Source organism: Anomaloglossus baeobatrachus, chromosome 11, assembly GCF_048569485.1.
Source record: "Anomaloglossus baeobatrachus isolate aAnoBae1 chromosome 11, aAnoBae1.hap1, whole genome shotgun sequence".
Lineage (NCBI taxonomy): Eukaryota > Metazoa > Chordata > Amphibia > Anura > Aromobatidae > Anomaloglossus > Anomaloglossus baeobatrachus.
Window position 1 is genome coordinate 139,036,302 of NC_134363.1, and position 23,613 is coordinate 139,059,914.

At 45.0% G+C, this 23,613-nt stretch overlaps 1 protein-coding gene across 1 annotated transcript; it reads right to left on the reverse strand.

Moving 5' to 3' along the window:
• Positions 1-6,426: 6,426 nt before the first annotated feature.
• SMIM1 (small integral membrane protein 1 (Vel blood group)) lies at positions 6,427-19,996 on the reverse strand. Its single transcript, XM_075327528.1, has 3 exons — positions 19,800-19,996; positions 14,283-14,410; positions 6,427-11,641 (listed from the first exon to the last, which is right to left on the reverse strand). Exons 2-3 carry the CDS (start codon positions 14,387-14,389, stop codon positions 11,509-11,511), a joined length of 240 nt encoding a protein of 79 aa, XP_075183643.1. The 5' UTR covers positions 14,390-14,410; positions 19,800-19,996; the 3' UTR covers positions 6,427-11,508.
• Positions 19,997-23,613: the final 3,617 nt, after the last annotated feature.

The following is a 23,613-nucleotide window of genomic DNA, read 5'->3' on the forward strand; positions in this document are numbered from 1 at the left end:
GAAACCAAAAAGTGAAATGACTTTGGGGAAATGTGGAGTAAACCACGGGAAAGATTCTTCTTATTCTGCAAATCGTTTCCATAAAACATCCGGTTACAGACCACATGAGAGTAGGAAAATGTCCTACTATGAGGTAACCTGCTCCAGCCTGGCTAGACGAGGACCATCAGGAGCGGGCAGGACTCTCAAGAAGAATACTATGGACCAAAGTCAGTTCCTACCACCCATCATGTCAATGGGAACAGATGGCTGTTTATCCAAGCAGTCCAGTCTTCTCTTGGGTGAGACTCAATCTAGAGGACCTGTGGATGGAGAGGGTTGGAGGTCAAGCACATGTTCAAGGAACCCAGAAAACTTTGAATGTACAAATCAAGGAGATGCCTTCACGCCAGTTTCTTCTCCAGGTTGTGTAGTCAGTGTTATTACTGGCTCCTGGGAACACAAAACCTTTGGTTTAGAGGACTTGGCTAGATCTGCTTTGAAGAAGGCTGAGACCCCAGACCTCTATGGATCATGTCTACTGGTTCTTACTTCGAGAAGCAGTGGTGGAAAAGACTCTAAAGCCCAACAGGTGTCTGATGGCATCAGGAGGACAGTTGGCCAGTCACGGAGATGTCTTAACTGGAACAAGACCACCAGAAGAGGTCTATCAACCTGGAGGAGCTCTGAGGAACTTACTGTTAAAAAGAAAGGTGTTGAGAAAAGGTCTTCTGGAGACTCTGCCTTTGGGACTGACACCTGGAGCGAGAACGCAGAGGTGGACATAGAACTGGGACTGGAGATGAATACACTAGAAATGGACCACTACACCCATCAGAGGATTATTAACTGGATCTTACAAGTCAATGCTGCTTTATTCTCTCCTCATACATCTGAGACCCTAAAATGTCCCCTCACCGAACAGGACACCTCCATTAAGATCGTTTATTATGGAGATTGATAGTCAAAAATATTGAACTATGGAGTGAGTCAAGAACAATATGTGTTAGAACAGGGGTTTCCAATCAGTGCTGACACTACAACTGCCAGCATGCCCTGACCGCTTTAGGCAACAGTTTCCAACAATTGGACAGGGACATATTGGAGAACATGGTGTATGTCCATTAGCTATGTTATTTTACACCGCACTTCCACCACTGTACAACACACTAACTGGGGAGCGAGACATATTCTTGACTTTCCCAGCTGGTAACTATATTCTGTATATATCATCTTGTGTGTGTATAGTTGTACTGTATATATATATATATATGTTTTGTAGTATGTTTATTTATTGAACTGCTCATATTTTCAATGAAACTGTTCTTTATTCCCCATTACTGATAAAGGGATGTCCTTCCTCATGGATCCATTAAAATAACGAATGCCTATTCATTTCAGTGGGTTTTATGAGCAGATAGACAGGGGCACTCCCAGTATACCAGGTAATCATAGGGGAAGTGGGTAGACCAAAGCTGGACAGCCCCTCGAAGGGCTGTTTAGTTATGTGTGAACATGAATATTCATCATTCTGTTCTTGGTAAGATGCCAATAGAACATAAGTGGGGGTTCTAAATCTGGAACGTCATTTTTTTGCATAATTATTATTAAAAATGGCTATATAACACCTTACTGAGTAAGTTCATTTTATAGTTATTGTTTTTTGTTCTTAATTGTGAAGTGATTGCCATGTAATCTTAAATCTTCATCTTATCTATCTACTGTCTATATCTAGTCATCTATGATATCTATCTACTGTATCTATTTATTCTATCCATCTATCTACAGTATCTATTTATCTATGCTATCCATCTATCTATCCATCTACGCTATCTATGGTATCTATATATCTATCCATCCATAATATCTATGATCTATCTTTCCATGTACGCTATCTCTATCCATCTATCTATTCATCTATCTACAGTATCTATCCATCTATGGTATCCAGCTACAATATCTATTATCTATCCATCTACTCTATCTATCTATATCTATCCATCTATATCTATCCCTCTATCTATCTATCTATCCATCTATCTATCTATCCCTCTATCTATCTATATCTATTCATCTATATCTATCCCTCTATCTATCTATCTATCTATCCATCTATCTATCATCTATCCATCCATCTATCTATCTATCTCTCTATCTATCTATCTATCCATCTATCTATCATCTATCCATCCATCTATCTATCTATCTATCCCTCTATCTATCTATCTATCCATCTATCTATCATCTATCCATCTACTCTATCTATCTATCCATCTACAGTATATCTATCTATCTATCTATATCTATCCCTATATCTATCTATCTATCTACTCTATCATCTATCCATCTACTCTATCTATCTATCTATCCCTCTATCTATCTATCTATCTATCTATCTATCTACTCTATCATCTATCCATCTACTCTATCTATCTATCTATCCCTCTATCTATCCCTCTATCTATCTATCTATCCCTCTATCTATCTATCTACTCTATCATATATCCATCTACTCTATCTATCTATCTATCCATCTATATCTATCCATCTATATCTATCTATCATCTATCCATCTGCTCTATGTATCATCTATCTATATCTATCCATCTACAGTATATCTATCTATCTATATCTATCCCTATATCTATCTATCTATCATCTATATCTATCCATCTATATCTATCTATATCAAATAAGCTTTATTGGCAGGACCAAATACAAATTAGTTTTGCCAAAGCAAGTGTACAATAGGGACTGGGGCTGTGGGGATGATGGGTAGGGATCATAGTAAGGATGGATGGGGCACATCCAGGGTGGAGATATATCTATCCATCTATCTCCATCTATCTATCTATATCTATCTATCTATCCCTCTATCTATCTATCCCTCTATCTATCTATCTATCTATCTATCTATCTATCTATCTATCTATCTATCCCTCTATCTATCTATCTATCTATATATCTATCTATCTATCCCTCTATCTATCTATCTATCTATCTATCCCTCTATCTATATCTATCCCTCTATCTATCCCTCTATCTATCTATCTATCTATCCCTCTATCTATCCCTCTATCTATCTATCTATCTATCTATCTATCTATCTATCTATCTATCCCTCTATCTATCCCTCTATCTATCCCTCTATCTATCTATCCCTCTATCTATCTATCCCTCTATCTATCTATCTATCCCTCTATCTATCTATCTATCTATCTATCCCTCTATCTATCTATCTATCCCTCTATCTATCTATCTATCTATCTATCTATCTATCTATCTATCCCTCTATCTATCTATCTATCCCTCTATCTATCTATCTATCCCTCTATCTATCTATCTATCTATCTATCCCTCTATCTATCCCTCTATCTATCTATCTATCCCTCTATCTATCTATCTATCCCTCTATCTATCTATCTATCCCTCTATCTATCTATCTATCTATCCCTCTATCTATCTATCTATCTATCTATCCCTCTATCTATCCCTCTATCTATATCTATCCCTCTATCTATCCCTCTATCTATCTATCTATCTATCTATCCCTCTATCTATCCCTCTATCTATCTATCTATCTATCTATCCCTCTATCTATATCTATCCCTCTATCTATCTATCTATCTATCTATCTATCCCTCTATCTATCCCTCTATCTATCTATCTATCTATCTATCTATCCCTCTATCTATCCCTCTATCTATCTATCTATCTATCCCTCTATCTATCCCTCTATCTATCTATCTATCCCTCTATCTATATCTATCCCTCTATCTATCTATCTATCTATCTATCTATCCCTCTATCTATCCCTCTATCTATCTATCTATCTATCCCTCTATCTATCCCTCTATCTATCCCTCTATCTATCCCTCTATCTATCCCTCTATCTATCCCTCTATCCCTCTATCTATCCCTCTATCTATCCCTCTATCTATCCCTCCATCTATCCCTCCATCTATCCCTCCATCTATCCCTCCATCTATCCCTCCATCTATCCCTCCATCTATCCCTCCATCTATCCCTCCATCTATCCCTCCATCTATCCCTCCATCTATCCCTCCATCTATCCCTCCATCTATCCCTCCATCTATCCCTCCATCTATCCCTCCATCTATCCCTCCATATCTATCCCTCCATATCTATCCCTCCATATCTATCCCTCCATATCTATCCCTCCATATCTATCCCTCCATATCTATCCCTCCATATCTATCCCTCCATATCTATCCCTCCATATCTATCCCTCCATATCTATCCCTCCATATCTATCCCTCCATATCTATCCCTCCATATCTATCCCTCCATATCTATCCCTCCATATCTATCCCTCCATATCTATCCCTCCATATCTATCCCTCCATATCTATCCCTCCATATCTATCCCTCCATATCTATCCCTCCATATCTATCCCTCCATATCTATCCCTCCATATCTATCCCTCCATATCTATCCCTCCATATCTATCCCTCCATATCTATCCCTCCATATCTATCCCTCCATATCTATCCCTCCATATCTATCCCTCCATATCTATCCCTCCATATCTATCCCTCCATATCTATCCCTCCATATCTATCCCTCCATATCTATCCCTCCATATCTATCCCTCCATATCTATCCCTCCATATCTATCCCTCCATATCTATCCCTCCATATCTATCCCTCTATATCTATCCCTCTATATCTATCCCTCTATATCTATCCCTCTATATCTATCCCTCTATATCTATCCCTCTATATCTATCCCTCTATATCTATCCCTCTATATCTATCCCTCTATATCTATCCCTCTATATCTATCCCTCTATATCTATCCCTCTATATCTATCCCTCTATATCTATCCCTCTATATCTATCCCTCCATATCTATCCCTCCATATCTATCCCTCCATATCTATCCCTCCATATCTATCCCTCCATATCTATCCCTCCATATCTATCCCTCCATATCTATCCCTCCATATCTATCTATCTTTCGGTCTACAGTATCTATCTATTCTAGCTATCCATCTAGCTACGGTAGCTATCATCTCAGAATCTTTAGCTTTATTTGGAGGACTAGTAAACTTGTTGCCATGTAGGCCTCCATATGCATGAGCCCTGTATAACCCCACCTCCAGCACTGAATAGAATCTTTCTGCCTATGCACAGTGTACACAGAAATCTGCCAATCAGTGGTGTGGGTGAGGTTATAGAGACCTCAGCATTCAGAGAACTGGTAGATCTGCAGATAGGACAGTGATTTTATCAAAACTGCAGCAAGCAGCTCAGTAAGTGACACATCGCTGGAATCAGGGTCTCTGTCTCTTCATTAGGCTGCTCTAAGATGGGGGAGCAAAAACCTGGTGACAGATTCCCTTTAAGAATTGCCCACAGCCCTGCTTGAATAGAAAGACAAGGTAGCAATTTTGATGCGATAGTGTTAGTGTCTCTCCGGTGACCTATTATCTGCCTTTTCTGCTCTTTAAGCCGGTGTTCACATGTTGCAGCTAAATTTGGGGCTTTCCTTGATGTGATTTTTCAAAATATGTGTAAAACCACAGCATTTTTGCCACATTTCTGTTAAAATTGCAGCAAAAACTACAGCTGCAATTTGTGGACACAGCCAAGGATCTGTTCGCACGGACGTATCTGTGTGTGAACTGTACCGCACGTGGACCATTGGTAGCCAATTTGCTAGTGTACGTGGCCCCATTATCCTCGCAGATCCACATGAAACAATTTGCCGCATCGTTACTCTGGTTCAGTTTAAGGAGCTGACTTGTGCATGCGAATATTTGGCGTCTCCTGCCATAACATGGGGCCAATCTTGTCCGCACTTTGCCGCTCCTTTAAGTCTTGGGATTTATTTTCCATTTAAAGGGGAAAATAGAGATTACTGGACAAGCAATGTACATTTGATTTTTGCTATTGAGGGAAATCCCCACTATTTCTACATCTTCAATCAGATAGTTGTCCGGTGTAACCATTTCCATCGTATGGGATCTGAGTGATCAGCTATGACCTGGGAGGGAATCCTGCAGCACCACCACCTGGAGGAACGAAGCATTACACTCCTCCCAGTGAACGCAATCAGCTGTTTGTCTTCCAAAGTGAGAGACGGACGCAAACATTTCTGCTAGATCTTTTGAGAGAGATAAAATATTGAATACTGAACAGTCGCCTAAAGGGTGCTTTACACGCTGCGACACCGCTAGCGATCTCGTTAGCGATGTGACACGCCAGATCACAGATGCGATCTGCCGAGATCGCACATAGGGCGTTTTATAGCGCCGGTCGCATGTGCGATCTGGCGTGTCACATCGCTAACGAGATTGCTAGCGATATCGCAGCGTGTAAAGCACCCTTTAGCGACATTTTTTCCTAGCTGGCCCTTTAAGAAGTCATATCAACACATGAAAAGGAGATTTATGTGAAATAAAATAACTTTATTGATCTTTGTGCATACAATGTGAATTAGAAAATAAAATTATTTCTAATAGATAACAATAAATATATATATATATATATATAATATATATATATATATATATAGTGACATATCTCACGATTCAATTATTTGGGGATGACATCACTTCGCCCTCTAGTGTACAAATCAAGAATAGCACTATATCCTTCCTCAATGTGTGGGGTAATATTGGTTATCTTCTCCACTCCCATAAGTGAGGGGTTGGGGTAGCCATCTGTTTGGCACCCTTTGATGGGTGCAGGGGTTGGGCCCTGAACACTAAGGGGGGGGGCAAAAAGTCCATATGGCCCATAGAAAAAGATGGTTGCTATTAAAGAGTCGTAGCAGATTTTGCGTTGGGGCCCGTGAACGTACGATCACACAACTCCTGTTCCACGTGGCCACGGTCCTCAGTGCTGGAATGAAGATATTAATGAAGGTAAGTATTCAGCTATTAAAGGAGGCAAAGGGGCTCAAACAGGGACTCTTACTAGTTTAGTGCTGGCGTACCTGAGTACTTATCTCCTAAAAGGGTTCTCCGCTTAAAATATATTTAAGATCTCTACATAATGTCAGTTAATAGAAAAATAATTCTAATTTGCACAATTACTGTTTGTAATAATGTAATACTAAGTATTTATTTTTAAAACAATCACCTTTGTCATTTATTTTGCTTGAAAATTCCATATTCCATACCATTCCCTCTATACAACAAATTCCTCAGTTTTTTGAGTTTCTTTTTGCTGTACTTCCGGTGACATTCCATTTGAGTCTTCCAACGTGCCCTGGGCAATCTGTGAAAGAAGGTATTGCGAGTGACTGCAGCACAAATCAGTGGTGGTGAAATAAGCTGTGGGAAGTGACTGCAGCACCAGCTCCCTGATAATGTCCAAAATCAATGGTGGCGAAAGAAGTTGTGGGGAATGACCACAGCACCAGCCCCTTGATGATATCCTGAATCAATGGTGGTGAAAGAAGCTGTGGAGCAAGACCACAGCGCTAATGCCCTGGTTATATCTCAAATCAATGGTGGTGAAAGAGGCTGTGAAGACAGACTACAGCGCCAATGTCCTGATTATAGCTAAAATCAATGGTGGTAAAAGAAGCTGTGGGGAGTGACCTCAGTGCCAGCCTTTTGACAATATCCTGAATCAGGGGTGATGAAAGAAATTTTGGGGAGTAATTGTAATGCCAGACCCATGGTGATGTCCCGATTATATCACAAATCAATGGTGGTGAAACAAGCTGTGGGGAGTGACCTCAGTGCCAGCCTTTTGACGATATGCTGAATCAATGGTGGTCAAAGAACCTGTGGGGAGAGACAGTGATGCCAGACCCCTGATCATGTCCCCAATCAATGGTGGTGAAAGAAGCTGTGGAGAGAGACGACAGCACCAATGCCCTGATTATATGCCAAACCAATGGTAGTGAAAGAAGCTGTGGAGAGAGACAACAGCACCAATGCCCTGATTATATGCCAAACCAATGGTAGTGAAAGAGGCTTTGTAGGGAGTGACTGCAGCGCCAATGCCCTGATTATATGCCAAACCAATGGTAATGAAAGAGGCTTTGTAGGGAGTGACTGCAGCGCTGCCTCCTGATATGGGAATCCTCAGTGCATGATAGAAGAGTCAAATAAAATGTCACTGGAAGTAAAAAAAAAACAAAAAGAGGGAACTGTAGGGATTTTTCAAGTAGAGCCAATTAGAAAAGCGATTATGTTTTAAAGATACTTAGTAAGTATTGGGTATCAGACAACCCATTAAGGCTTCATCGACACAGCTCATTTTAAGGGTAGTTTGGTAACATCTATATATATTCTGAGTTAATTTTCACCCTATAAATGGCAGAGAGTGAAACTTGTGGGGAAAATCTGCGGCATTTCCACAAATAATCAAGGTTCTGTGCAGCATGTCCTGACTTCAGCGCTGACATTTTCATGTCCTGGGGAATCTGTCCTAGAAACCCGGACTTGTATGTGACTACTCTTAGGGGTACTTTACACGCTGCGATATCGCTAGCATCGGCTAGCGATGTCCAGTGCGATAGTCCCCGCCCCCGTCGCACATGCGATTTCTTGTGATTGCTGCCGTAGTGAACATTATCGCTACGGCAGCGTCACACGCATATACCTGGTCGGCGACGTCGCGGTGACTGCCGAACAATCCCTCCTTCAAGGGGGAGGTGCGCTCGGCGTCACCGCGACATCACTAAGCGGCCGGCCAATAGAAGCGGAGGGGCGGAGATGAGCGGGACATAACATCCCGCCCACCTCCTTCCTTCCGCATTGGCGGCGGGCGCAGGTAAGGAGATGTTTGTCGGTCCTGCGGTTTCACACACAGCGATGTGTAACGCCGCAGGAGCGACAAACAACATCAAATCAGCAACAGGAGCGACATTATGGAAATGAACGACATGACACAGATCAACGATTTTTGACTGTTTCACGCTCGTTCATCGTCGCTCCTAGGATGTACACATTGCAATGTCGCTACCGGCGCCGGATGTGCGTCACAACAACCGTGACCCCGACGATATTTCATTAGCGATGTTACAACGTGTAGAGTACCCCTTAGGCTGGGGCTACACGGTAATTTTGACAGCAACGCAAGTCGAGAGATGCAACCCAAGTGAATGGGGTCTCTTTGCATAAGTGTCACACAGAGTTTTGCAAAAACTTCACCAACTGTAATGGCGGCATTGGAATCTGTTCATATTTCCGATTCTGATACCCCGTACAATTGTTACTCTGGTATATGTGATCAACACAGGCCAACTCGGGCATCGACCTGCTGTGTGCTGATTCATAGGCAGGCTAAAGGCCACTTTACCTGCTGCGATATCAGTACCAATATCGCTAGCGTGGGTACCCGTCCCCATCGGTTGTGCGACACGGGCAAATCGCTGCCCGTAGCGCACAACATCGCGCGGACCCGTCACACTACTTACCTGCCTAGTGATGTCGCTGTGACCGGCGAACTGCCTCCTTTCTAAGGGGGCGGTTTGTTCGGCGTCATAGCGACGTCACTAAGCGGTCGCCCAATAGCAGCGGAGGGGCGGAGATGAGCGGGACGTAACATCCCGCCCACCTCCTTCCTTCCGCATTGCGGGCGGGAGGCAGGTAAGGAGAGGTTCCTCGTTCCTGCGATGTCACACGTACCGATGTGTGCTGCCGCATGAACAACATCGTTACTGCTGCAGCAACGATAATCGAGATTAGGGGAGCATGTCACCGATGAGCGATTTTGAACGTTTTTGCGACGATTCAAAATCGCTCATAGGTGTCACACGCAACGGCATCGCTAATGCGGCCGGATGTGCGTCACAAATTCCGTGAAACCAACGACATCGCATTAGCGATGTCGTAGCGTGTAAAGCGGCCTTTAGGCTAAGTTCACACAGGGCATCTTTTGCTGCGTTTTTGGTGTGTTTTTGAGGTCACAAAGATGCACCAAAATGCATGCATTTCCTTTTCGCAACAAAGTCTATGAGATTTCAATGTTGCTGTCCACACTGGGTATCTTTTGGTGGCTGCATCTTGACAGCGTTTTTGAAGATGCAGCATGTCAATTCATTTTGCGTTTTTCCAGTGTTTTTGAGCCCTACCAGTCAATAGATTTGACTTAAAAAACGCATTGGGCGAAACGTGGTAAAAACACATCAAAAATGCATTTTATGCGTTTTTGCTGCGGTGCATTTTTGGTACGTTTTTTCGGGACATAAATGCTGCATCTTTGTAGTAAAAAAAGATGCAGCGTGTGAACATAGCCTAACAAGAGTTAAGGCCACTTTACACACCAAGATAAATCTGTGGCAGATCTGTGGTTGCAGTGAAATTGTGGACAATCAGTGCCAGGTTTGTGGCTGTGTACAAATGGAACAATATGTCCATGATTTCACTGCAACCACAGATCTGCCAAAGCTTTATCTCTGTGTAAAGTGGCCTTTAGTCTCTATTAGTCTACTCACTCTTTTAATCACATGTTCTGAGGAGGCCTATCATATCTGCTTTCCTCCTATTTATGCTGGTGGACTCCTTCTACCAATGCCAGCTATAGTTTGTTCTATGTTGGTCTGTGAGATGTGGTGTCCCAGACTCTCTGGTGAAAGTTGTTCTTATTGCTTGGAGCAGTTGTGGAGTTTACCTCTGTTTTGTAGCTTTCTTCTTGCTCTTGTTTGTGTTCCTGAATCTCTTATTGTCTTTACCTCTGTGTGTGCGTGTCGTGTGACAGAGCTTTGTTTTTTTCCCTTGTCTGTCTTTATCCGTGGTTTTTAACACACTCCTGTCCCGTCACGTTCTGGGGATGGGGGAAAATCAGATGAGGACTGGTCAGGAGCAGGTCCAGGGAGAAGACTCAGACCTCTCCACCATTAGTAGTATTCCTGAGAATAGGGAGAGCATAGGTTCCGCTAGCTTGAGGGACAGTTTAGGAGTGGAATCTACCATGTATGTATACTACACAGTATGGACCCCATATGGAAAGATTACGGCAGCCATACTGACCAACTGTTCTGGAACATCAGGGAGGCTCCAAGGGCTCCTAGAAGAGTTGGCAAATCTCTGGGTACAGCAGAAGCCCCCTGGTACCACCCCAAAATCAGCACTCAATCAAGCTTTGTCATTGCACTGATACCGGGGCCTGACATCCGGAGACACATTCAAGGATATGGATCGGTCGCGGTTTTCTATGAAGGGGTGCAGCTATGTGACCAATTCCTGCAAGATAGTTTTAAGAAGTTTCTAAATATACAAGAAAACTATAGGGTGTTTCACATCAAGTTACTTGTATGGCGTGGCATCAAACTCTGGGGCCGTGCTCCCACCTATGAATAATTCCCCTATGAATAATTATTCCCCTATGAATAATTTCTTATATAGGATTCTAGAAAAGCTTCGGAATTGTGTAAAAATAGTTAAAAATGAAGATATTTACATACATAGAGCTATGGATTTTTTGCTATTTTTACATAGAATACTCTGAAAAAAATTTGCTGATGAGTTTTATAGTATCTTCTCACAACCACAGAGGGCGCCATTTTCACGATAGAGGGTAAATCTTCTCCATGTTGGACTCTATACTTTTTTGCATTTGTGCACGTAATATCCAGTGACGTAGCCAATGATAAAAATAATCCAGAACAAGGCAAGTCCTGCCACCACCTTCACGGCGATCCTGACTTTCCCAGTGCATAGTAGATTGTTGACTCTGGGGAAACAAATGAACAAGTTGTATAAATCTTCCTTCAGCATGACCAAGATGGCAACCTCCTCCAAGCAGAATGGTGTCATGGATAAAGTCTTGTGTCTGCCATTTTGCCAAATGAGTAATGTTGCATCCAGGGTTGCTAGTCTTCCCACTGATGATCGCTGTCTAACCCTGATCATGCCACTGTATTGGCAGCTTTCTGCCTATGCACAGGGTACACAGAAAGCTTGCAATCAGTGCAATTGGTGAATTGTTTTAATGTTGATTATGGAGGCCTTGGGTCAGTCATGTCATTTACTACTGGATGTGCGTCCCCACTTTGGCTTCTAGTGGTAGACAAACACATTCTGGCATTATGGACTGGCAATTAAATGCACCACATTTATTAAGAGGAGTATGCCTCTTAAAGAGGTGCTTTGAATTTTGAAAGGTGTCCCCTGTCCTGTAGATAAGGGATAACTTATCAGTAACTGGGGGTCCAAACATAGTGATCCTGAGAACCCTGGTTGAATGGAGCCGTGGTTGAACATGCACACTGCGGCTCCATGTAGTCTAAAGGAAGCACAAAAGATCAGCCAAGCACAGCGTTCCTCTATCTCTGGAAAACCCATTATGAAAGAGTAGAGCGGCATTGCACCTTATTGACCACCGCTCCACTCAACCGGGGTTCTTCAGAGCTTGTGCCTCAGGATCGCTGGAGATCATAGGAGTCGGACCTCCAGCCATTGTAAAGTTATCCCTTATCCATGGGATGGAGTATTTCTCTCAACCTTGAGCACATCTCTTTAATGAATCTTAGGCTAGGTTCACATTTCCGTTGTTTAGGATCAGTGACAATCCGCCGCTCTGATAAACAACGCAATCCATTTGGTGGATTCCGTTATTTCCCATAGACTTGTATGAGCGGCAATTTGTGACTGATGATCCTGCGTTGCATCCACCGCGCGGCGCATCAGTCATTTACTGACTGACCGTTGGGCGGGAGGGATGCAGCATGCAAAGTTTTTTGTTGCGGTAAAAAAAAAAATTCCGTTGGAATCCGTCAGGAGGCATAATGTAAGTCTATGGTGCAGGATTCCGTTATCCTGCGTCATGCAACGGATTCCAGTGCAGGATTCCGTCACGTTTTAGTGAGCATGCCCAGCATGTCCAGCAGAACGCCCGAAATCATGTAAAATCAGTTCCTCTCTCTTCCCCCCATGCAGGTTTTAAACTGAAATGATCACCCGGCGTCCGGCTTTTCATTGCGATCAGCTGATCACCCGGTGGCCGGCTTTTCAGAGCGATCAGCTGATCACCCGGCGGCCGGCTTTTCAGAGCGATCAGCTGATCACCCGGCGGCCGGCTTTTCAGAGCGATCAGCTGATCACCCGGCAGCCGGCTTTTCAGAACGATCAGCTGATCACCCGGCGGCCGGCTTTTCAGAGCGATCAGCTGATCCCCCGGCGGCCGGCTTTTCAGAGCGATCAGCTGATCCCCCGGCGGCCGGCTTTTCAGAGCGATCAGCTGATCCCCGGCGGCCGGCTTTTCAGAGCGATCAGCTGATCCCCCAGCGGCCGGCTTTTCAGAGCGATCAGCTGATCACCCGGCGGCCGGCTTTTCAGAGCGATCAGCTGATCACCCGGTGGCTGGCTTTTCAGAGCGATCAGCTGATCACCCGGTGGCCGGCTTTTCAGAGCGATCAGCTGATCACCTGGTGGCCGGCTTTTCAGAGCTATCAGCTGATCACCCAGTGGCCGGCTTTTCAGAGCGATCAGCTGATCACCAGGTGGCCGGCTTTTCAGAGCGATCAGCTGATCACCCGGTGGCCGGCTTTTCAGAGCGATCAGCTGATCACCCGGTGGTCGGCTTTTCAGAGCAATCAGCTGATCACCCGGTGGCCAGCTTTTCAGAGAGATCAGCTGATCACCCGGTGGCCGGCTTTTCAGAGCGATCAGCTTTTCACCCGGTGGCCGGCTTTTCAGAGCGATCAGCTGATCACCCGGTGGCCGGCTTTTCAGAGCGATCAGCTGATCACCCGGTGGCCGGCTTTTCAGAGCGATCAGCTGATCACCCGGTGGCCGGCTTTTCAGAGCGATCAGATGATCACCCGGTGGCCGGCTTTTCAGAGCGATCAGATGATCACCCGGTGGCCGGCTTTTCAGAGCGATCAGCTGATCACCCGGTGGCCGGCTTTTCAGAGCGATCAGATGATCACCCGGTGGCCGGCTTTTCAGAGCGATCAGCTGATCGTTCTCTCAACGGAATCCACTTTCTCATCACAAAAAATTACATTTCTTGTCACCCGTTGTACAACACATCAGTCACAAGCGTTAAGCAACGCAGGTGACTGATGCAAAATGTGAACATAGCCTTACAAGTACCTTACAAGTGTCAGAAATGTTACTCCAGCCATGGATGAATTTGTTAAGTGGGCCTTATCACCTCACTCCATCCCGCCCTACTCCAACCACTTTGGCAAAAGTGTCCTAAAATAGCGTAAAAATGCCCAAGTTGCAACATTTTTGGGTTATTCTAAGTTGGCCAAAAATGTGGCCACACTTCAAGGAGTTTTAAGCCTCAATTCTCTCTAAACTCCATGATGAACCGAGCCCTATGTGTTTGAAGCACTGTGACTGGTGGATGGCCTGATTGTTCTTACCTCCTCCAAGTAGACACTTCTACATTAGATGTGTTTACACTGACTTCATCTTGGTTTCTGTCATTCCACCGACTGTACTGGACGCCAGGGGTCTCCTGTGACTGCATCCTCCAACAGCCGAACCTCAGCTGAAATAGAAGCATCCCAATAAGGAATCTATCATCAGCAATAGTGTCTTACATTGAATTATGATTTATTCCTTGCCTCTAGTTGACTATTTTTACAAAAACCCAAAAATGAGGGAGCAGTGTATCTTTCGAGACATTTTGCCCCATATAGAGAAAAGGGGACTGATGGCAGCATTGCCCTTTCATGTAGTGTAATATTCCCAAATGTTCCCACAAAGGTCAAAGCTACAATTGTCTCAAATGTGTTGTGCCTAAGCATTAAGGTCATCATTGGAACTATGGAGCCGAGGCCGACCCCTGAAAAGTAACCATATAGTTTTATCTTTCCTCCCGCAAACTTTATAGTTGGCACAATACAATCAGGCAGGTAACATTCTCCTGGCATTTACCAATCCCCAAACTCGTCCATCAGATGCTAGAGAGACATGTGATCCTTCACTGCACAGAACACGTTTCATGGTTTGACTCTGGTGCTCAGCTCAATCCGGTGACCTCTGGATGTGTGGTCAGTTTCCCTCTCTGTTAGACCACAGCCTGTTTTGTCTCTGTCCTATTGCTGATAGTTCTCTTGCCTTTCCTTTCCTTTTTAGTTCTATTCAGGTGTGTTCACTTCCTCGGTTGGTTTGCCCCATCACTTCTTGGGAGGGTCTATTTATACCCATCATGCATTCATTGCTGGCTATATGCCTGGATAGATGAATGTTTGGAGTTAAGGATAATCTTGTTGAATAATCACTATTGGTTTTGTTTGTGCGTTTCCGTTTCCAGCATTCTCCACTTTCTTTTACGTTTGGGATTTGCGATTTTTTTCACATATTCCTTAAGTCTTTTTTTAAGTTTTCTATGTTTCCCTCCGTCTTTTCTGTACGACTATGTTAACATGTTTTTAGCCCTGTGTCTTTTCTCTGCCTGTGTGCACTTCGTTTACAGTATCTCACAAAAGTGAGTACACCCCTCACATATTTGTGAATATTTTATTTTAACTTTCATGGGACAACACTGGAGATCTGACCCTGTGATACAATGGACAGTGTCAGTGTGCAGCTTGTATAACAGCGTAAATTTAGTGTCCTCTAAATAACTCAACACACAGCCATTAATGTCAAAACCTCTAGCAACAAAAGTGAGTACACCCCCTAAATTAAAATGTCCAAATTGGGCCCAATTAGCCATTTTCCCTTCCCAGTGTCATGTGACTCACTAGTGTTAGAAGGTCTAAGGTGTCAATGAAGAGCTGGTGTGTTACATTTGGTGTTATCGCTCACACACTCTCATATTGGTCACTGGAAGTTCAGCATGGCTCCTCATGGCAAGGAATTCTCTGAGGATCTGGAAAAAATAATGGTTGCTCTACATAAAGATGGTCGAGGCTATAAGAAGATTGTCACCACCCTGACACTGAGCTGCAGCACGGTGGCCAAGACCATTCAGTCGTTTAACAAGACACTGTTCCACTCAGAATAGGCCTCGTCATGACCGACCAAAGAAGCTGAGTGCACGTGGTCTGCGTCATAATCGGAGGTTGTCATTTCAAAATAGACATATGAGTGCTGTCAGCATTGCTGCAGAAGTTACAGAGGTGGTGGGTCTGCCTGCTCAGACCATACACTGTACACTGTATCACATTGGTCTGCTTGGCTGTCATCCCAGAAGGAATTGTCTTCTAAAGATGATGTACAAGAAAGCCAACAGTTTGCTGAAGACAAGCAGACTAAGGACCTTGATTACTGGATACGTCCTGTGGCCTGATGAGACCAAGATAAACTTATTTGGCTCAGATTGTGTCAAGTGTGTGTGGTAGCAGCAACCAGGTGAGAACAAAGAAAAGTGTGTCCTGCCTACAGTCAAGTATGCTGGTGGGAGGGTCATGGTTTGGGGCTGCATGAGGGTTGCCAGCAGCGGGGAGCTACAGTTCAGTGAGGGAATCATAAATGCCAACATGTATTGTTACATACTGAAGCAGAGCATGATCCCCTCACTTCATATTCCAAGATGATAATGACCCCAAACACACCTCCAAGATGACCACTGCCTTGCTAAAGAAACTGAGGGTAAAGTTGTTGCAGTGGTCAAGCGTCTCCAGACCTAAACCCTATTGAGCCTTTGTGGAACCTCCTCAAACAGAAGGTGGAGGAGAACTAGGTCTCCAACATCCACCAGCTCTATGATGTCGTCTTTGAAGATGGAAGAGAATCCTTTTCTGCCCTCTGCTCCTCAGCACTTGGTGACCATGCAGCACATACATTGTGGTTCTACTAATATTGTGCGGGGGGGGGGGATGCAACACTACCACAACATGTGAACACAGCCTGAATGAAAATCCTTAATTCAGTGATTAAGAGGTGTGATACTTTTGCCCTTGTAGCGACGTTTCCTTTGTCTGGTTTCCTCTCACGTCTTCTGAAGACACCTCTCCCTATTGTTTTAGCCTCTGTTCATAATATCCTGTATGGTCGGCACTTCTCCATCACTTTATAAACATGCACAAACAATAAACTCAAACATAAAAGGCAATGGAAAAGTGAACATTATGGTCAATAGATGAGATGGTAGATTATTAGGATTGGCTTGGAGTTCAAAGATTTACAGGAGACCAAAATAAATTTGCTCAACTTTGGGAACAGAATACAGTGATCCCTCACCTATCGCGGGAGTTACATTCTAGAGACCTCCGCGATAGGTGAAAATCCACAAAGTAACGGAGTTATATTTATTATTATTTACCCGTATTTTTCAGATTATAACACGCACTTTTCCTCCCAAATATTTGGGAGGAAAATGAGGAGTGCGTCTTATAAGCCGAATCTAGCTCAGCGGGTGGTGGTGGACAATGATGACAGGTGGCAGGGATTGGCGCTGTGGGAGGTGAGGCAGGGGCTGTCCTGAAAATGTCGGCAGTATGGGCTTCAAATAATGGCGCCTGCAGTCAGCACGTGCACAGATGGAGCTCTCGACTCAAGATCTCATCTGCACATGCGCCGCCTCCGGCCCATTGATCTCCCAGCAGTGGACTTAAGGAAAATGGCGCCCAGAGGTAACGCGTGTGCAGATGAGATCTCGGTTCGTCAGTTAGCTGATAGCTCAATCTGTGCACGCACCAACTCCAGGCGCCTTATCTTTGAAGACAGTATCTGGATGTTCCTGCCAGCGCCTGCAGCGAGTATCTGGGACACCTACCGCACCATAGCCCTGCTTCACCACCCCTGCCTCTTGTGACCCAACTCCACCCCACCGCTGGTGCCACACCAGGTACCCACGATACAGTGAAGCCACAATAAGTGAACCGCGATATAGTGGGGAACGACTGTAATAGCCTACAACCTACAATAACCGTCAGTCCAGTACACCACTGCGCAACCAGCTCTGTCCTCACCTGTTGTACTCTCATCCATTCCCTGTAGACTGTGAGCCCTCGCGGGCAGGGTCCTCTCTCCTCCTGTACCAGTCTGTTTCGTACTGTTAATGATTGTTGTACTAGTTTTTATGTATACCCTTTTTCACTTGTAAAGCACCATGGAATTAATGGCGCCATAATAAATAATAATAATAATATGAAGCGCGGGCGTACAAATAAAATCCATATAGGGCCACATCCACAAACCTTCCGACAATTACACATATTCTCACACTGGTACATAAAGTCCAGAGAAGGACCAAGTCCGGGCTTCTTTCCAGGCATCATATTCACCAAAACCCAGAGGAGGAAACGTTAATTGGCTTCAGAGACCAAAAAGACTTAAAAAAACATTAAAGGGAACCTGTCACCAGGTGTTTCCTTTATGAGCTGTGGCCACAATCAGTGAGCTCTTATATACAGCATTCCAGAATATTGTATATAAGAGCCCAGGCTGCTGTGTATAACATAAAAAAAGACATGGGACCTCCAACTGTGCCGCCCCCGTGCCAGCAGCTGAGCTTCTCGGATCCGGGTTCTCAGTGGCTCGAGGGTCTCCGGACCTGGGAGTCGTGCGGCAACTCAAATAAAAAGGGGGGAATATCTACAAGGGATTTTATAGAGTTCGTGACGCCAACCATGGTATGTGGTAATTAGGAGTACCACCGCTGCAGTTGGGAGTACCCGGGGATGATGGAATGGGGCAGCCAGGTGTTGTGACCCTCCACGGGTAAGGGGGGATGCCCCAGGGCTCGATGATGGTGTAGGGGGATGCCGTTGGATGCAAGGGGGTCACTGTGGTACTCACTCAGTCCATTAAGCTGACACCGACAACTGGTCAAACAAGTCTCTGGACACCGCTGCCGCTGAGGGGAGCTTAGTTCGGGTCCCGTCCCCAATGCTGCTGCCTGGTGATCCGTGACCTACCTCCTGGCACTAAGTTTACTTTTTTGGTGGTCCTGGTAGTGTGAAACTTGCCAAGTCCCGCTCCCCACTATGGCTAAGTGTGGGAGCTTGAACTCAGGGCTCACGCTTGGGATTTTCTGGACCATTTTCAATGGAAAGTCCTATCCCCTTGTTGCGCTAATGCCCCGATTTTTGGAGCTCTTGAAGACTTCGTTCTCCTTGGGTAAATTATCGGGTTGCCTGAAGCTACTCCCCAACCTAGGGTCCACGTACTCCATCGTGCCTTGGTCCCAGCCCGGTGATGGTGCAAGGCCGCCGGCTGTCCTCCTCGACAGATCCGTGCCCCTTGCCACGATTCCCTGCGACTGGGGGTCCAGCTCCTCTAAGCCCAGACCAACGTCTGCCATCTAGATTGCTTCCCAGGAGCCCTGCTCCTGACCTCTTCTCTCTCTCACTTCTCAGACCCGACTCCTCACTACTGACACTCCTGACCTCCCTTTTCCAACCCCCCCAAGTGGGCGACTCTATTCCACTCAAGCCGTCCACTGGTGTGTCTGGTGGGTGTGGTGCAGGGTTTATCTAGGGTTTGATTAGCTGATGTAGGCAACACCATATGGTTAGGGACCCAAAACCAAGAAGGAGGTGGATACTGCACGGAAGGGCAGTTTGTGCAATACCCTGTGACGACCCGATAGTCCAGGGACGTCACACAACTATCAGACATTATTAGGATGTCCTATTGGTTACACGTCTACAACATATATTCCAACCATCCATGGTTTCCACTCATTCTAGTGTCATAATATAGTCTCCCCCATTCCACCCATATCTTCCACACGTGTAATTCCCAGTTGACCACCCTACCATGTGGGTACGCCAATCTTACAGTTCTTCTCCGATATGTTATATATACTGCATATACTCATTTCCTTCAGTCGGCTTAGAAAACTTTGCTAAATCCTCCCCTCCATTACATAGAACATGTCCATCTCCTTGCTCATTAGAGCGAGACGTCTTTCTGGAGCAGATGACATTCCTTCCCATTTTCTACCCTTGTTGCAGACATGTACACGACATAGACTAACTCACCTCCCTGGGCCTCGGCCGATAACTGTGTCTCCCACCAGGAAAGGCGAGGGCTGTGCCACTTCTGTAATTTGGGTCAAAACCACAGGGCTTGAGTGCATATGACAGGGCTCCATGCACCGCTCAGCTGACTGGAGTTAGTTCCTTTCTGGAAGGAATCCAAATTCTTCCTTTGAGAAGAGAAGGGAAAAAAAATGAGACTTCAGTGTATAAGCCAATAGTAAACCTGAGAGCGGCAGTGGAGGAGTTGTGTAAGAATGGGAAGATATTCGGAGGAGGGGGGGGATGAATATGTGGCTCAAGAGGAGGGAGGGAGAAAGTTTCCTGTATTAATAAACTTTGTATGGAAGTATTATATAGTATGGAATATTTATATAGCAGCAACATATTCCACGGCGCCTTACATACAGTGTAATAATTCAGAAGGTAGAAGCATTTGTAGACAGGTCGGATGTAGATATGAAGGGTTGTAGTTGTAGATAATGTCAATGAGTATCAGGACATAGAGGTTAGTTTGAGTGAGGAGCATTCTAGAGAACAAGTGCAGCACGGGAGGAAATTTAGGTAAAAAAAACCTAAAAATTTCGTATAGTTAAGTGTTCAAAAATAAAAAAACTTAAAAAACTTATTTTTTTTTAAAGATATAAAGATTATTAATGTAAATCAAAAATCTTTTATGTCATTCTGATGGACAAATAGTTATTGTTTCATTCTCACTATTCTTTTAGTTGTCTTGGACGTTTAATTCTGTAACATGCTGAGTCACAACCACTAATGACTGTAATTCCAGTGCATTCTACAAAGCCTAAATGCAGGGGCAGACCGACGATACCGAGGGACAGAACATAACATGGGTCCTGTTCTTTACTAGGTCACATGTAAGGCTCCACGTGTACGGCGTGCTGGGATATAAGGGGTTAAGTTGCTTATTTCATGTGTGACTGAGCAGAGGAGTGAGAGCGAGGGCCATGAGAAGGATTCTCTGCAGTGGAGGCCCCGGTTACTTAAAGAGTAACTATCGTTTTAATTTATATTTTAGAACTCAATGATAGACATGAAATTAAGAAACTTTGTAATATATCTTATCAGAGGAATCTGCTTCTTTCTCCTCCAAGACTGATCTTTCACTCTCAATTCAGAGATAAAAGTTGTATTCAGTGAAGGCAGTCTTTCCCATTACTGAGGTATATGCAGTTGGTGCTTATAAGAGTCTATGGAAAGAGGAGGAGCTAAAGGCAGACTTAGATTTTAACTGAAAGTTCCCCTGAAATTACACTTTTAAGAGCCAGATTCTGCCACTCGGGGTCAGTTGCAGAGGGCATATACAGAAGGAGGTCTGTATCCTAAAGAGCTTGTGACTTCTCGTTGGCTGTCAGGAATGTTAGGTCAATAAGGGTGTCCTCCCAGGCTACATCACAGAGGGGTGATCGCCTCTTTGGCTGTCCTGGGTAGAGGTATCTTAAGCCATGTGTAGAGAGTAGAGGTGAAATGCCACCAGGTGAGTGCCGCTCATGTAGTGAGTGCCAGGGAAAGATTAGAGGCCTGTCACTGAGATTGGCAAAGACAGAGGAAGAGAATTGGAAACACAAAGGAAGGGTGAGGTGAACCTGACATCTGAGAGTAAAGGCCCCGTCACACACAGTGACGTATCTAACGATATATCGCCGGGGTCACGGATTCCGTGATGCACATCCGGCCTCGTTAGCGACGTCGTTGCGTGTGACACCAATGAGCGACTGTCAACGATGGAAAATACTCACCAAATCGTCCATCGTTGACACGTCGTTCCTTTTTAAAAAATCGTTGATCATTGAGCATGCAGGTTGTTCGTCGTTCCCGAAGCAGCACACATCGCTACGTGTGACACCCCAGGAACGACGAACTCCAGCTTACGTGCGGCCACCGGCAATGCGGAAGGAAGGAGGTGGGCGGGATGTTACGTCCCGCTCATCTCCACCCCTCCGCTTCTATTGGGCAAGCGCTTAATGACGCCGCTGTGATGCCGCACGAACCGCTACCTTAGAAAGGAGGCGGTTCGCCGGCAACAGCGACGTCGCTAGGCAGGTAAGTACGTGTGATGGCTCCTAACAATATTGTGCGCCAGGGGCAGCGATTTGCCTGTGACACACAAACGACGGGGGCGGGTGCTTTCACCAGCGATATCGCTGCATGTAACACCCCCTTTAGTGAGGTGTTGTCGAGTGGTGTGGTCACTGCCTGAAGTACAATCGCCTCTTTGACTGTCCTGGGTGGAGGTATCTTAAACCATCTGTAGAGAGTGGAGGTAGAACGCCATCATGGAGGCTCATGTAGTGAGTGCCACGGAAACATTTGAGGCTTGCCAGTGTGATTTGCAGAAAGAGGGGAGGAGAGATGGAAACAGAAGTGAGGGCGAGATGAACTAGACATCTGAGAGTAAGTGAGGTGTTGTTGAGCCGTGTGGTCAGTGCCTAAAGTAAGATCTCCTCTTTGGCTTTCCTGGGTGGAGGTATCTTAATTCATCTGTAGAGAGTGGAGGTGAAATGCCACCAGGTAGAGTGCCGTTCATATAATGAGTGCCAAAGAAAGATTTAAGGCCTTCCACGGTGACTTGCAAAGAGAGAGAGAGGAGAAGAGTTGGAAACACAAGGTAGGGCGAGGTGAACCAGATATCCGAGAGTGAGGTGTTGTCGAGTCGTGTGATCACTGCCTAAAATAAGATCACTTCTTTGCTTACCTGGGTGGAAGCCATCTATTATTATTATTATTATTATTTATTTATTTATAGAGCACCATTAGTTCCATGGTGCTGTACATGAGAAGGGGGTTACATACAGAACACATATACAAGTTACAATAGACAGACTAGTACAGAGGGAAGAGGGCCCTGCCCTTGCGGGCTTACATTCTAAAGGATTTTGGGGAGGAGACAGTAGGTGGGGTGGGGGTGGTGGGGCGGCAGCTCTGCACGGTGGTCGGGCGGCAGCTCCGCACGGTGGTCGGGCGGCAGCTCCGCGCGGTGGTGGGGCAGTGAGGTCATTGAAGGTTATAGGCATTTCTGAACAAATGAGTCTTTAGGTTCCGTTTGAAGTTTGCAAGTGTAGCAGATAGTCTGACGTATTGAGGCAGCGAGTTCCAGGAGACTGGGGATGTTCGGGAGAAGTCTTGGAGGCGGTTGCATGAGGAGCAAATGAGAGAGGAGAAGAGAAGGAGATCTTGGGAGGACCGGAGATTACGTTTTGGAGTGTAGCGAGAGATTAGTTCAGAGATATATGGAGGAGACAATTTGTGGATGGCTTTTGTAAGTCAGTATTAGTAGTTTGAATTGGATACGATGGAAGATTGGGAGCCAGTGAAGGGACATGCAGAGAGGAGAAGCAGGGTGGTAGTGAGGCGAGAGGTGGATCAGTCGGGCAGCAGCATTAAGGATGGACTGGAGAGGGGCGAGCGTGTTGGCAGGGAGGCCACAGAGGAGGTTGCAGTAGTTGAGGCGGGAGATTATGAGGGCATGCACTAGCATTTTTGTAGATTGAGAATTGAGGAAGGGACGGATTCTGGAAATATTTTTGAGTTGAAGACGACAGGAGGTGGTGAGGGATTGGATGTGTGGTATGAAGGACAAGGCAGAGTCAAAGGTCACTCCGAGGCACCGAACTTTGGGTGCTGGGGAGAGCGTGATGTTATTTATTGTAATAGATAGATCAGGTAGAGAGTGTAGGTGAGATGGAGGAAAGATGATCAGTTCAGTTTTGGCCACATTGAGCTTTAGGAAGCGAGAGGAGAAAAAGGAGGATATAGCAGATAGACACTCCGGGATTCTGGACAGCAGAGATGTGAC

Coding starts and splice junctions, on each gene's coding strand:
- SMIM1 (XM_075327528.1), bottom strand. CDS start 14,389: ATGCAGTCACAGGAGACCCCTGGCGTCCAGTACAGTCGGTGGAATGAC. Junction 11,642..14,282: donor GAAGTGTCTACTTGGAGGAG/GTAAGAACAATC, acceptor TTGTTTCCCCAG/AGTCAACAATCTACTATGCA.